The 13,350-nt window shown below is 38.8% G+C and overlaps 3 protein-coding genes across 5 annotated transcripts; 1 reads left to right on the forward strand and 2 right to left on the reverse strand.

Annotated features, from left to right (window-relative positions):
• Positions 1-361: 361 nt before the first annotated feature.
• Positions 362-3,043, reverse strand: LOC111787691 (uncharacterized). Of its 2 annotated transcripts, none has more exons than XM_023667722.2 (4): positions 2,921-3,043; positions 2,491-2,631; positions 2,202-2,302; positions 362-985 (listed from the first exon to the last, which is right to left on the reverse strand). In XM_023667722.2, exons 2-4 carry the CDS (start codon positions 2,607-2,609, stop codon positions 522-524), a joined length of 684 nt encoding a protein of 227 aa, XP_023523490.2. In that variant the 5' UTR covers positions 2,610-2,631; positions 2,921-3,043; the 3' UTR covers positions 362-521. The 2 variants fall into 2 exon arrangements, with proteins under 2 accessions (XP_023523490.2, XP_023523489.2); XM_023667721.2 differs by having other exon boundaries at positions 2,876-3,043.
• A 904-nt stretch (positions 3,044-3,947) lies between these two features.
• LOC111788395 (SWI/SNF complex subunit SWI3C) lies at positions 3,948-11,186 on the forward strand. Of its 2 annotated transcripts, XM_023668729.2 has the most exons (9): positions 3,949-4,170; positions 4,341-4,886; positions 5,786-6,327; positions 6,779-7,142; positions 7,229-7,305; positions 8,546-8,682; positions 9,500-9,573; positions 9,655-9,815; positions 10,420-11,186. In XM_023668729.2, exons 1-9 carry the CDS (start codon positions 4,143-4,145, stop codon positions 10,909-10,911), a joined length of 2,421 nt encoding a protein of 806 aa, XP_023524497.2. In that variant the 5' UTR covers positions 3,949-4,142; the 3' UTR covers positions 10,912-11,186. The 2 variants fall into 2 exon arrangements, with proteins under 2 accessions (XP_086977239.1, XP_023524497.2); XM_087121113.1 differs by lacking the exons at positions 6,779-7,142; positions 7,229-7,305 and having other exon boundaries at positions 3,948-4,170.
• A 1,074-nt stretch (positions 11,187-12,260) lies between these two features.
• On the reverse strand, positions 12,261-13,235 carry LOC111789202 (uncharacterized). The gene has a single exon (XM_023669897.2). The coding sequence runs from the start codon at positions 12,987-12,989 to the stop codon at positions 12,501-12,503; it is 489 nt and encodes a 162-aa protein (XP_023525665.2). The 5' UTR covers positions 12,990-13,235; the 3' UTR covers positions 12,261-12,500.
• Between the last annotated feature and the right edge of the window lie 115 nt (positions 13,236-13,350).

A 13,350-nucleotide genomic window follows, 5' to 3' on the forward strand; every position in this document is an offset into this window, starting at 1 on the left:
TGTAAACAATAAGTGTTTCTAAAATATTTTTGGATTTTCTAAACTTTACACTTAAATATTCATAAGCTTTCAAAATTAATAATAATGTTGTACTAATAATAATGATATTTAAAAAAAAAAGTTAAAATAAATTGTTCATAGTTTACATCCAAACTTAACGATTAAGAATATATTTATTTATTTATTAATTTGATATTAATGTAATGGTTTAAAACTGGTTCTAATTTTTTAAGGGAAGTATTATGACAATTAAAATATATACTTTTAATTTTATTTATTTATTATTTTATACCCAATTAGATGAATTTTCTAATATTGTCTAGTCACAAGCCACTTGCTAATTATTAAAAAAAAAAAAAAAAAAAAAAAAGGCTAATTATTTATATATAAAAAAAAAAGTCTTACCTAATTAAGTTCTAGACAAGGACAAAGATTTATTAATATATTTATAATAGACCTTGATAAATAATATGATTAATTTAAATTTTGATGTACGGTCAAAAGTTAGAAGTTCAAATCTCTTACCCTCGTATTTGTCTTCCTCTTCTATACTTCCTTTCTTTCTGCACGAACTTGGATGATCCATGCTTACTATAGACCAACACTCTACCGCTTCTCACTCGAATTCCATGGCTCGTTGGCCTCAATGTCTTACTCGTTTGAGAATCTCTGTGGCTCCTCCTCCGTTTGCGAGACACTCGTTTGCTCCTTCTCGACTCGATCTTTTCGGAGTCGTTGCTCGAATCACTTGATGACCCATATCGATGTTTTGCTTCTTCTTCACTTTCGAGTTCTTCTTCTAGGTCTCTCCTTCTATGGCGTTGTCTTGTTCTTTTGACACTGGCAAGCTTGATACACATGAAAGTGCAGCAGTACTCCCATGCATGGCAGTAGGAAGCTAAACATGTCCATATCATTCTGCAGAGACCCCGACCGATGCATCCAAATATGCCAATTTTATGGAATAAATAGAGGAGTAAAAGAACTGCATTCAATTCCCAAAAAAGATCATTCACATATATACTGAAACTAATGTTCAATGTAATAAACAACAAGTAATAATGCACATATATTATTTGGTACTCGAGTTCTAAAGCGTCTAAGGATTCTTAGAATCACTTGAAACTAAAATGGGTGATCCGGGAACAGCAACGGGAGAGGGCTCGTTTAGATCCCTTTCCTAAGGAATTCGTTTGATCTTGGGAGCCTATGATTTAGAGTCACACCAGGCATATAAATTTTTTTTTTTTTTTTGGGGATAAGCAGCCTTACAATTTATAACAGCCTAAGCCCACCACTAGCAGATATTGTCTGCTTTGACCGGTTACGTATCGCTATAAGCCTCACAGTTTTAAGACGCATCTACTAGGGAGGGGTTTTCACACCCTTATAAGGAATGGTTTGTTCCCATCTCCAACCGATGTGGGATCTCACAATCCACCCCCCCGGGGTCTAGTGGCATCGCTGGCATACCGCTCGGTATCTAGCTCTGATACCACTTGTAACAACCTAAACCCACCACTAGCAGATATTGTTCGCTTTGACCCATTACGTATCGCTGTCAACCTCATGGTTTTAAAACGCGTCTACTAGGGAGATGTTTCCACACCCTTATAAGAAATGCTTTGTTTCCCTCTCCAACCGATGTGAGATCTCACACAATTACATCAGTACGCCATATGCCAATGAACTAAAACTTCATTCCCATAACTAGAAGCTATCAAATATCGACTTAGTTGACGTTTTACCATTACATCAGTAAGCCATAGATATAGGCAACTCTAATTCGAAAACTACAAAGTTGAGAGACGAATTATATTTCGAAATATAACAGAAAGAGTCGATTTCTCCATACTACCATATCGAGTAAGTTCTACTACTCGTGAACTAGAAAGGTTCTGTAAATACTCGAAGTGGGTGGGTCTAGAATGCTAACAAAACTAAGGACGTTCACGAGTGATTTTGGTCGTTTCAAAATTACTTTTATCGTGCAACTTTTAGTTATTTTGGACACGACAAGAGTTACTTTGGCCGTTCCAAAATCACTTCAAAACATGTCTATATCATCAGATAACTTTGGACATTGATATGCAAGTTTTAAACTATAAGGCTGCCTTCTCCCAACCACAGAAAACAAAGAAATCCCTACATATTAGAAGTACCAAAATTCTCAAACACATGGAGTTTCTTGTTTCACTCACCAAAGTAAGCAAGGATCACGACCATGCCCATCTTTAGCAAATTGGCAACGCAGAAATTTTCTATGTAGCATATGAAATCCCATGTTGATCCACACACTGAACTGCCAACATGTGCGCCCAGTGACAAAATCAGGTAAACAATACTCAATCAAAAGGCACAAAATAAGACAAAATCTGGTAAACAGCACTCAATCAAAAAGCGCATAGAACATTACAAAATCAGGTAAATTATTAGGTTTATGAGCAGAAGCCACATGATGAGAATAAGCAAACGAAAAATGGTACCAACCTACAGGATTTTCCAGAGAGAAAATCAAGTGGAGATCCAAATACTTTGTTAAGAGCCAAAAACAAACCAGAGGCCAATGAACTGGCTACATTACCCATTGCGTCGGATAGATTCAGCATTCACTAACAAAATAAAACACTCCTGCGAAATAAGATGAAAACGTGAAAAATCAAGACCTAAATTGGAAAAAAAAATTGAACACAATAATCATCATAACTAGAACAAACGATCATCGATCATCAATCATCGATCATTGGTATTTTCACTCGCAGATAAGATTCGCACTCCAGAACAATCAGAGAAGCTTGTTTGGTAAATCGAACTCGTAGAATCAATCATACACGCCATGAAAATTTAAAAATGCAAACACTCCAGAAAGTATTACATCGATTAGAATGTTTAAACAGCAACGGGAAGTGACGAATCGCACATGGAAGAAGAGTGGCGGATGTCTCATTTCCACACCGCCGGATTCTTGAAAGATAACCGTCGGCCACAGCGCGTTGAAAGATCTGGACATACGGCCCATTATGCAGATTCTGCAAAAGGCCGAGTTTTTATTTATTTATTTATTTATCTATTGGTGTTTTGAAATATGACACAAAATTGGAGAGACATTTTTTTAAATATTAAAACTAATTGAGATATAAATTCAATATGACTTTAATAAAAATAAAAAATAATAAAAAATAATAATTTTTTTTTACAAATTAAAAATTAAAAAAATAATTGGACCATGTAAATGTCTTCCACTAAAAATGGTTGAATGAAAGTCCCACATCGGCTAATTTAAGGAATGTTCATGTGTTTATAATCAAAGAATACCATCTTCGTGTAATGAGACCTTTTGGAAAGCTCAAAACAAAGTCATGAGAGCTTATCCTGACAATATTATATCATTGTAGGAATGTTCATGTGTTTAGAGTCATGTCCCTAAACTTAACAATATTATATCATTGTAGGAATGTTCATGTGTTTAGAGTCATGTCCCTAAACTTAACTATGTCAATAGAATCTTCAAATATCGAACAAAATGGTGTCATTACATATACAGTTAAATCTTATTTTTGTAACGTTTTAATAATGTCAAATATTTTTAATATTTATAATAATCTTAAGATTACGGTAAATTCGAATTAGGTTATAATCCTATTTTCAGGTTGGTCGAATTAGGTTATAATCCTATTTTCAGGTTGGTCAGGTTGACTCGACTAAAAAAATGTCAACTCGTGAACCGATGTGAATTTTTCGATTTTCTCAAAATTCAACGTAACCCTAATCGAAAACTAAGACTAAAATAGTTTGAGTTGGATAGTCTAGATTGATCGAATTCTCGAGTCATACGAACATTGCTGATAAGGATGAGAGGACGATGAAATGGTGAAACAAATTCACGCGCGCAGAAGCGCGTGGGAGTGTTGTGAAGATGGGAAGAAGAAGGGAAGGAAAAATCGAGCCAAGCGAAGTAACGAAAACCGAAGCTTTCTCTCAGATACAAACGCAAAGCCAAGAGAGGAGAGAGAGAGATGGAGCAGTCTAGAGAGAGAAAGAAGAGCCCTATTTCTCTCTCCTCCTTCTTCCGCCATGATTTCAATTTCATAGCATAACAAAAATCATCGACCCCACAAATTTGGTAAATTCTTCGTTCAACAATGCCAGCATCTCCTTCCTTCCCATCTGGTAAATTCTTCTGACCTAAAATCTCTCTCGTTTTCTCTCACTCCCCTGTTCTTCTTCTTCTTGTTGTTTTCTCTGCATAATTTCATCATTTACGCATTCTCCACTACATTTCTCATGTTGAAATTCTGTTAATGCTGTGTAATTTTTGGTTTTGACAAAAACCTTATCAGGATCTCGCGGAAAATGGAAGAAGAAGAAGAGGGACACGCAAATTGGCCGTAAAAACAACTATGGGAATAATAATAACAACGGAAGCAACAAGCATGATGATGATGATGAAGATGAAGATCTTGCCACTGTTGAAAATGAGGAAATGGAACGCGATAACGACGATTTGGAGGACCCTCAGCCGACGCCCAATTCGAGTCTTCAGGAGACTGAGCTCTTGTCGGATGATAAAATGCGAGTCTCCGAGTTTCCTCAGGTGGTCAAGCGGGCTGTCACTCGGCCTCACTCTTCTGTGTTGGCTGTTGTGGCAATGGAGAGGGAAAATCAAAGTAAGGTGCTGTCTGGGAATCCCTTGATTTTGGAGAATGTGTCTTACGGGCAGCTGCAGGCGCTGTCTGCTATGCCTGCGGATAGTCCGGCTTTGCTGGATCAAGAGAGGGTGGAGGCTGGGAATGCGGCGTATGTGATAACTCCACCATCGATTATGGAAGGTTGTGGCGTGGTCAAGAGGTTTGGGAGTAGAGTTCATGTTGTTCCTATGCACTCAGGTCTGATCCTCTCGTCCTTGTCAAGTTAGTGAATTCCTGCATATATATTTTGGGGGAAAATAATATACATTATCATCTGTACCTTACATTTGTAGTAGGATAAATTCACGGTTCTTGTTAGCACTATTATGAACAAATGAGAGCTAATTTTGTCTGGAAATAGCTTATTCGGGAATTCTAATGTGTGTTCTTGCCAAATGAAACGTTGCCTTATATGTGAGATCCCACACCGATTGGGGAGGAGAACAAAACATTCTTTACAAGTGTGAAAACCTCTCCTAAGCAGACGTGTTTTAAAAACCTTGAGGGGAAGCCCGAAAGGGAAAGTCCAAAGAGGACAATATCTACTGGTGGTGGGCTTGTGCTATTACAAATGGTATCAGAACCAGACACCGGGTGATGTGTCAGCGAGGAGGCTGAATCCCGAAGGGGGGTGGACATGAGGCAATGTGCCAGCAAGGACGCTGGGCCTTGAAGGGGGGTGGATTGGGGGGTCCCACATCGATTAGAGAAGGAAACGAGTGCCAGCGAAGACGCTGGGCTTGGGGTGGATTGTGAGTTCTCACATCGGTTGGGGAGGAGAACGAAGCATTCTTTATAGAGGTGTGGAGACCTCTCCCTAGCGGACGTGTTTTAAAAACCTTGAGGGGAAGCTTGGAAGGAAAAACCCAAAGAGGACAATATCTACTAGCGGTGAGCCCTATCCAAGTGTAAATATATGGTTGAATAGCTTGAATTTATAAATAGTTTTACGTACTGAGTTCTGTAGTTGTTAGTGTGATGCAGTTCAAGTCCGGCACTATTGGGTAGAAAATTATTATAGAATTTGTGTGTGTTATGCTAGTGTTACATGCCTACAGCAGATTTCTATTATGTAACAGTTGATTTGTTGGAAACAGATTGGTTTTCACCTGCCACAGTGCATCGACTCGAGAGACAAGTTGTTCCACATTTCTTCTCTGGGAAATTGCCTGACCGCACTCCTGAGAAGTATATGGAAATCCGAAACTTTGTTGTTGCCAAATACATGGAGAATCCTGAGAAAAGGGTCACAGTTTCAGACTGCCAAGGATTGGTTAATGGTGTCAGTAATGACGATTTAACTCGAATTGTTCGATTTCTTGATCATTGGGGTATTATTAACTATTGTGCCCCAACACCTAGTTGTGAACCATGGAATAGAAGTTCATACTTGAGAGAAGATATGAACGGTGAGATTCATGTGCCATCAGCTGCTTTGAAGCCTATTGATAGCTTAATCAAATTTGACAAACCAAAATGTAGGCTCAAGGCAGCCGATATCTATTCGGCACGTTCATGCCATGATGACAATGATGATTTATGTGATTTGGATAACAGAATTCGGGAGCGTCTAGCTGAAAGTCATTGTAGCTCGTGTTCTCGAACAGTTCCCATTGTATGCTACCAATCACAGAAGGAGGTTAGTTTCCCTATTGTACTCCATTGTTTATCTGACTCAAGTATTTTAGCATATGAAGCTTGTATATATGCTTGAATGAATGATGGTTGTCAGGGCAAAGATAAGTACAGTTAGAGGCAATAAATATAATGAAAATTAGAAAACAATGTTATAGTGATGTTTTGTGTGACATGCCCCTGACGTTCGAAACCTTTTCCTGTCGAGAGTAAAATAAAAACGACAGGATTTTAAATTATTGAACGCGTGGTTCTCTGGAATGGTAAATTCTAGAGACCTTGGGGCATAGGCCATTCAACTTTGTTGAGGGAGAAAAGGAGCGGAAATAGTAGTAGACTAGGCAATGTTTTCTACTACTATATATATCCACCGGTTTATGTAGTAGTAGAAACCTGGAGTGAATTAGTTGTAAGCTTGAAGAAAACATCACCGGTTGTTGGCATCCTTGCAACAGGTAGATGTTTTACTTTGCACCGACTGCTTCCATGAAGGAAAATATGTTGCTGGTCACTCGAGCATCGATTTTCTGAGGGTGGACATGACGAAAGATTATGGTGAACTAGATAGCGAAAATTGGACCGATCAAGAAACTCTGTTGCTTTTAGAAGCGATAGAATTGTATAATGAGAATTGGAATGAAATAACAGAACATGTTGGGTCCAAGTCTAAAGCTCAATGCATTATACATTTTCTCCGTCTATCAGTTGAAGATGGTATTCTAGAAAATGTTGATGTGCCTGGTGTTCCTCTCTCATCCAATTCTTCACATGGAAAAGATAACGAGAAGTCACATTCAAATATGAATGGAAATGTAGCAGGTACTTTTTAACTTTTAACTAATAGTTTCTCTCATAATGATGACTTTTTGACATTTTCTTTTTCTAAATATTGTTTCTTTCTTTAGGATCTTCCTCTCAAGACAATAAAGAGATGCATGATAGACTCCCATTTGCTAATTCTGGGAACCCAGTCATGGCGTTGGTATGTGTCCAACTCTGAGCTTTTAGTCCCTCCATGTGCCATTACCATAAATTGCTCCTCTCAAGTAAAATTTCTGCTATCTACTTATTTTCATTGTGTCAGCCGCTCGTTTATGGGAATGAGTAATAGAACTAGAAAAAGGACCTGGTTGATGATTTGGAATAACGAGTATAAGACAATTAAGCAGGGAAGAAAGCTGTGAGGAGGCTAACCTGTTTGAAGCTGTCGGAGTTCTGGAGTGAACTTGTTGTATAGTACTAATATTAGTAGCTTGTGTCAAAGTAATAAGAGTGCACACAAGATAGAATTGTAGGGTTAAGAAGCTTACCCGTTTGAAGCTGCTTGAGGCCAGGAGTGAATTAGTTGTAGTACTAGTATTGGTAGCATTTGTCAGAGTAGTAAGTGTACACACAAGATAGAATTGTATGGTTAGGTGGCTTACACCTGTTTGAAGCTGTTTTAAATGGGTATGTAACGGCCTAAGCCCACCGCTAGCAGATATTGTCCTCTTTGGGCTTTCTATTTCCAGACTTCCCTCAAGATTTTTAGAATGCATCTGCTAGGGTGAGGTTTCCATATCCTTATAAAGGGTGTTTTGTTCTCCTCCCCAATTGACGTGAGATCTCACAATCCACCCCCTTTGGAGGCCAGCGTCCTCGCTGGCACTATTCCCTTCTTTAATTGATGTGGAACCTCTCAATCCACCTCCTTTGGGGCCCAACATCCTTGTAGGGTTAGAAGGTCGTCTAGAAAATTAGTTGAGCGAGGCACACTTGAATTGACTTGATTTTCGGAAATAAGTGAAGGAAAAGGAAAGAGGAAGTTGAGCTCTTTTCTTATCTTCAACAAGAATGTAAAGTCATATACTTTAACTACAATTGTTTTAAAATCAATGGTAACTAAGGGGTTTTCATTAATTTTACAGTTTGAAGTGTAGTCACCTGATCTCAATGAACGATACACTGGGTAATATCTTGACTTGCTGCTGTTTCCACCATAGACGATTTGTCTTGCTCGGCCTTGAAAGCATGGGCTGTATTTCAAGCGGTTTAATTTCAAATTTCTACGTTTTATTCTGCTAAGAAGTAACTTTCATCGAGATGTTGGACTCTTCATTTCCAATTTAATATTGATCTAGATCTGATTGAAGGAGCTCTGATTATGAGGTTCTATTTAAAAAATCGAGTATTACTATTGATAAATAGGGTTGCAATTGATTTAACTTCTGGATATTTGCAAGGTTGCTTTTCTTGCATCTTCTATTGGACCAAGAGTTGCTGCATCATGTGCTCATGCATCCTTAGCTGCATTATCTGAGGACAGTGCAGCTTCTTCTGGGAGCATATTTCAAGTGGAAGGTTCTGTGAATCCTAGTAGGTAAATTGCATTTTTTCCTCATATGACTTATTCAACTAGATACTTTTCTTCAACAAATGCTGTTAAGTTTTAACCTTGAACATTTGGAACGGTTCTTGCGAGTTGCTGTTTTATAGCTTTGCTTCAGTGTCGACACTGGATTAGTAGATCTTGAAAAAGGAGCTTGTGCTTGCATGTGTGTTTTACTGAGGGAAAGCCCAAAGAAGAAAAATGTAACCGGCATAAGGGCATATCCCATGGAAAATAAGGGCATCTAACATTTATCCTCTAAAATAAGGGCATCTAGGCTAATGTTAGATACATGGGATATTTTAGAGGATAAATGTAACCGGCATATCCCACCGCTAACAGATATTTTCTTCTTTTGGCTTTCCCTTTCGAGCTTCTCCTTAAGTTTTTTTTAAAATGCATCTGCTAGGGAGAGGTTTCCATACCCTTAAAAGGAATGTTTTGTTCTCTCTCCAACCGATTTGGGATCTCGCAATCCACCCCTCTGGGGGGCCAGCGTCCTCGCTGGCACACCGCCCGGTGTCTGGCTCTGATACCATTTGTAACAGCTCAAGCCCACCGTTAGCAAATTTTGTCCTCTTTGGGCTTTTCCTTCCAGGCTTCCCATCAAGGTTTTTAAAACGTGTTTGTTAGGGAGAGGTTTCCACGCCCTTAAAAGGAATACTTTGTTTCCCTCTCTAACCGATATGAGATTTCACAATAAAAACTTATTCCAACTTCGTCATAATGTGTTTTAAGTACAATTGCATGAATTCTATATTTAAAGTAGGATTTATTTCAAGATTGAATATTCTTTTCCAATAATAAGGACGAATGTGGAGGTCACACATGGCAGAGACGGTGGCTCCTATGGAAAGCTTCCAAATTCAGTCAAGCTAAAAGGTTTGATTTGAGATTTGTTCTATTTCTTGACAAATGTTTTAGATTATTGTGAAACTTATTCAATATATATGGTGGATTCAGATGAGAATAAGGCAGAGACAGAGGTAACACTATTATCTGCTGAAAGAGTTAAAGTTGCAGCAAAAGTAGGTCTTGCTGCCGCTGCAACAAAGGCTAAATTGTTCGCAGACCACGAAGAACGAGAAATCCAACGGTTGTCTGCTAATATTATAAATCATCAGGTATGGCCCTTATAAATGAGTAGTAGTAGTAGTCAGAAACTAAGTGCCCTTTTCACTTAATCATTCAGAACTAAACGTTTATAAGTTCATGTTCTGCTTGAACTACATTTTGGCTCGTGTGTTTTGAACGAGCTACTACGACCTGTTTGACTGATAAACATTGGTTAGTCGTTGTGATATCCCACATTGGTTGAGGAGGAGAACGAAATACCCTTTATAAGGGTGCGGAACCTTTTCCTAGCAAACGCGTTTTTAAGCCTTGAGGGGAAGCCTGAAAGGGAAAGCCCAAAGAGGACAAAATCTACTAGCGGTGGGCCTGAGCCGTTATAGTCATGATATATTTAAGCCTAGTTCTCGAAATGACATATGGAGGGGTTTTGAACGTGCAGTATTCGACCTTTTTTTCCAAAATTTTCTTGTTCTTACTTTCGACTCTGAATGGGCAATGTTTTATTAATTAAAAGCCTGTTCATCAGTTTAGGCAATAATTTTTTTTTTTTGGGGATAAGATTGTCTGTCTGTTGTCTGCTGGGAAAGTTGATATTTATGTGTTTCACTCTAAAGAGTAGTTGATGGTCTCTGTTGTGTCTAAACTTATGAACAGTTAAAAAGACTTGAGTTGAAGCTGAAGCAGTTTGCAGAAGTAGAAACCTTCTTGATGAAGGAATGCGAACAAGTCGAGAGGACAGGGCAGAGATTTGTTGCAGAACGAGCTCGAATGTTAGGTGTCCAATTTGGAGCTGCTGGAGTCAGCTCACCTGCGAGTTTACCGGGGGTTATTCCTCCCGTGGTAAACAACAATAGGGTGAGCTCACCTGCGAGTAGGCCGAATGTGATCTCGCCTCCACCATCCCAGCCGAGCGTTTCGGGGTATGGCAACAACCAACCACTTCATCCCCACATGTCGTATGTGCCCAGGCAGTCGATGTTTGGCTTGGGGCAAAGGCTACCTTTGTCAGCAATTCAGCAGCAGCAGCAGCAGCTGGCCTCGACGACTTCATCTAATGCTATGTTCAATGGCCCAAGCAATGCACAGGCTTCTCTCAGTCACCCAATGATGAGGCCAGTTACTGGATCCAGCTCTGGATTAGGCTGAACTTGGAAGAAGGTACGTGAATTCCTTTTAAGGTCGACGATGCGTGCAGGTAAAAGAAAAACGATAATATTCCATGAGAAAGAGTTGTTCATTCGTCTTAACTTTTTCTTTCTTTGGGAGAAACAAGGGAGATTAACCTGAGGCAATAGTAGTAGGGATTGTAATTGCATTCAATTAGATGTAAAAAAAGGGGAACAAAAAGGAAGAGGAGAAAGTTAGTTGTTGTAGTGAAAAAACCCATTTATGAAAGTGCTTCCATTCTTCCCTTTCTTTTACCCCCTGAAAGTGCTAGATTTCAGGTAGAGAGGGATGGCTAGAAAACTTAGTAATGGTAGAATTGGCTTCTCTTTCAGGATCTTTTTCCTACCTTCTCCACTTTTTACTTCTCTTCATCATCCATCTTTAATTTTCACCTCACCCCATTTCGTCCCTTTAAAACGTGTGGTCGTTTTATTGAGTTGATTTGCCTACAGGTCTTGTCTTTACTCCTATATTAGGAGTTACTTCAGATTTTTCGTAGTACGAGGATCCTTGATATGTTGACATATCTTGTTTTTACTCCTATATTAGGAGTTACTTCACATTTTACATAGCTTCCTTCCTTCAGTCTTGGATCTTTGATATGTTGACACGTTTTGTCTTTACCTGTTGTATTGGGAGTTGCTTCACATTGTACATAGCTTCCTTCCTTGAGTCTGAGGATCTTCGATATATTGACACGCCTTGTCTTTACTCCTATATTAGGAGTTACTTCACATTTTTTCGTAACTTACTTCCTTCAATCTGTCTGAGGATCCTCGATATATTGACACGCCTTGTCTTTACTCCTATATTAGAGTTACTTCACATTTTTCGTAACTTCCTTCCTTCAGTCTGTAGATCCTTGATACATTGACACGTCTTGTCTTTACTACCATATTAGGAGTTAGTTCACATTTTACGTAGCTTCCTTCAATATGGAGATTCTTGATATGTTGACACAAAACAGATCTTAAAGCTGATTCTGTATTTTGTTGAATTTTCTTCATGGCTCAATAGATAATTTGATAAGCTAATGATTTTTTCTGTGTTTCAAACGGTTAGCCAAAGGTACAACCATTTATATTATTGTTAAAACATTGTATTTTTTTTTATAAAGATTTAAAAAAAGATGAAAATTTATACAGCTTATTAATTTATCAATAATATATATATATATATATATTTCCATATTCATTATTATTAAGCCTTTGAAATTTTGGTTCCTCTCATCCTCAATATAAATAAAAATAAAATAAAAATAAATTGTCCCTAAAAATTATCAACTTTTAATTTTATCAAGCATTAAAATGTTTGGATAGGAAAAAAGATCAGAAAAATCCCTATGATTGCAAAGCACAATACAATCGGGATTTAACGCTTCTTATTTCTACTCTTAAAAGGGCTTTCGAGGTACTTAAGCCCAATAACTCTAAAGCCCAATAACTCTAAAGCCCAATAACTCTAAAGCCCACTCAGAAGAACCTGCAAGACGGGGCGAATACTGGGCCTGGCCTCTATAAATTCAGCTCAACATATCTTAAGCCCACGGTCTTATATATATGGGCCAATCAAAAGAGCCCAAACCCGGCCCACTCAGAATCACTAGTCGGACGGGGCGATGACTGGTACGACGAACGCGACGACGACGGCGACGACGAAACCGAATTTCTGAACGGCGAAATCGACTTCTTACTGGAAACCGACCACCGCGGCAAAGTCTCCAACTCAGAGGCGTAATCCGGTTCGGGTTTCCTGTTCACAATCTTGGTCGCTTTCCGGTTCGGCAAAGGCGAGGAGAAGCAACCGACCGAGACCTGCTCGGGTTGGGCAAGTTTGGACTGGGTGGAAGACCATCGGTCGGACCGGGTTCGGAGGGAGTTGGAAGAACGGTGGAATTGGGTTGCAGTTACAGCAGGAGGAGGCTTTAGCTTCTTGTGTTGTTGAGGAGAGTGAGTGGGGAAAGGGTGGAGGCGGTGGTGGTTCCTGGGGACGCCAGGTTTGATCTCCCATTTGAAAGGAACGGCAGCCGGTTGCCGGTAAAATTCATCGACGTCCATAGCTAGAAAGGTGTAAAAGGGAAGTGGAAGAGAAGTGGGGGATGAGATTGGTTAAGTAAGGGAAGAAGAAGAAGAAGAAGAAGAAGAAGAAGAAGAAGAAGAGCGTCCATAACTGGAAATCTCAGCGAAATCAGAGGCATTTGAGATGGGATTTCGGTGGATCCTTTTTTGACTTTGAATTTGGAATAATTATATATAAAGACAAAATAAAAATGCCTAACTTTAAACACACAAATTTATTATTCAAATGTAATGATTTTAATTATGAAGGTTTGTTTATGCTTTTCAATTACTTAAACTCATTTTGATTCTAACATAATTCTGAAACATATCACCGTGACTTAAACTTGTTCCTCTCTTG

The sequence above is a fragment of the Cucurbita pepo genome, chromosome 2 (genome assembly GCF_057944985.1).
Source record: "Cucurbita pepo subsp. pepo isolate OVF chromosome 2, ASM5794498v1, whole genome shotgun sequence".
Lineage (NCBI taxonomy): Eukaryota > Viridiplantae > Streptophyta > Magnoliopsida > Cucurbitales > Cucurbitaceae > Cucurbita > Cucurbita pepo.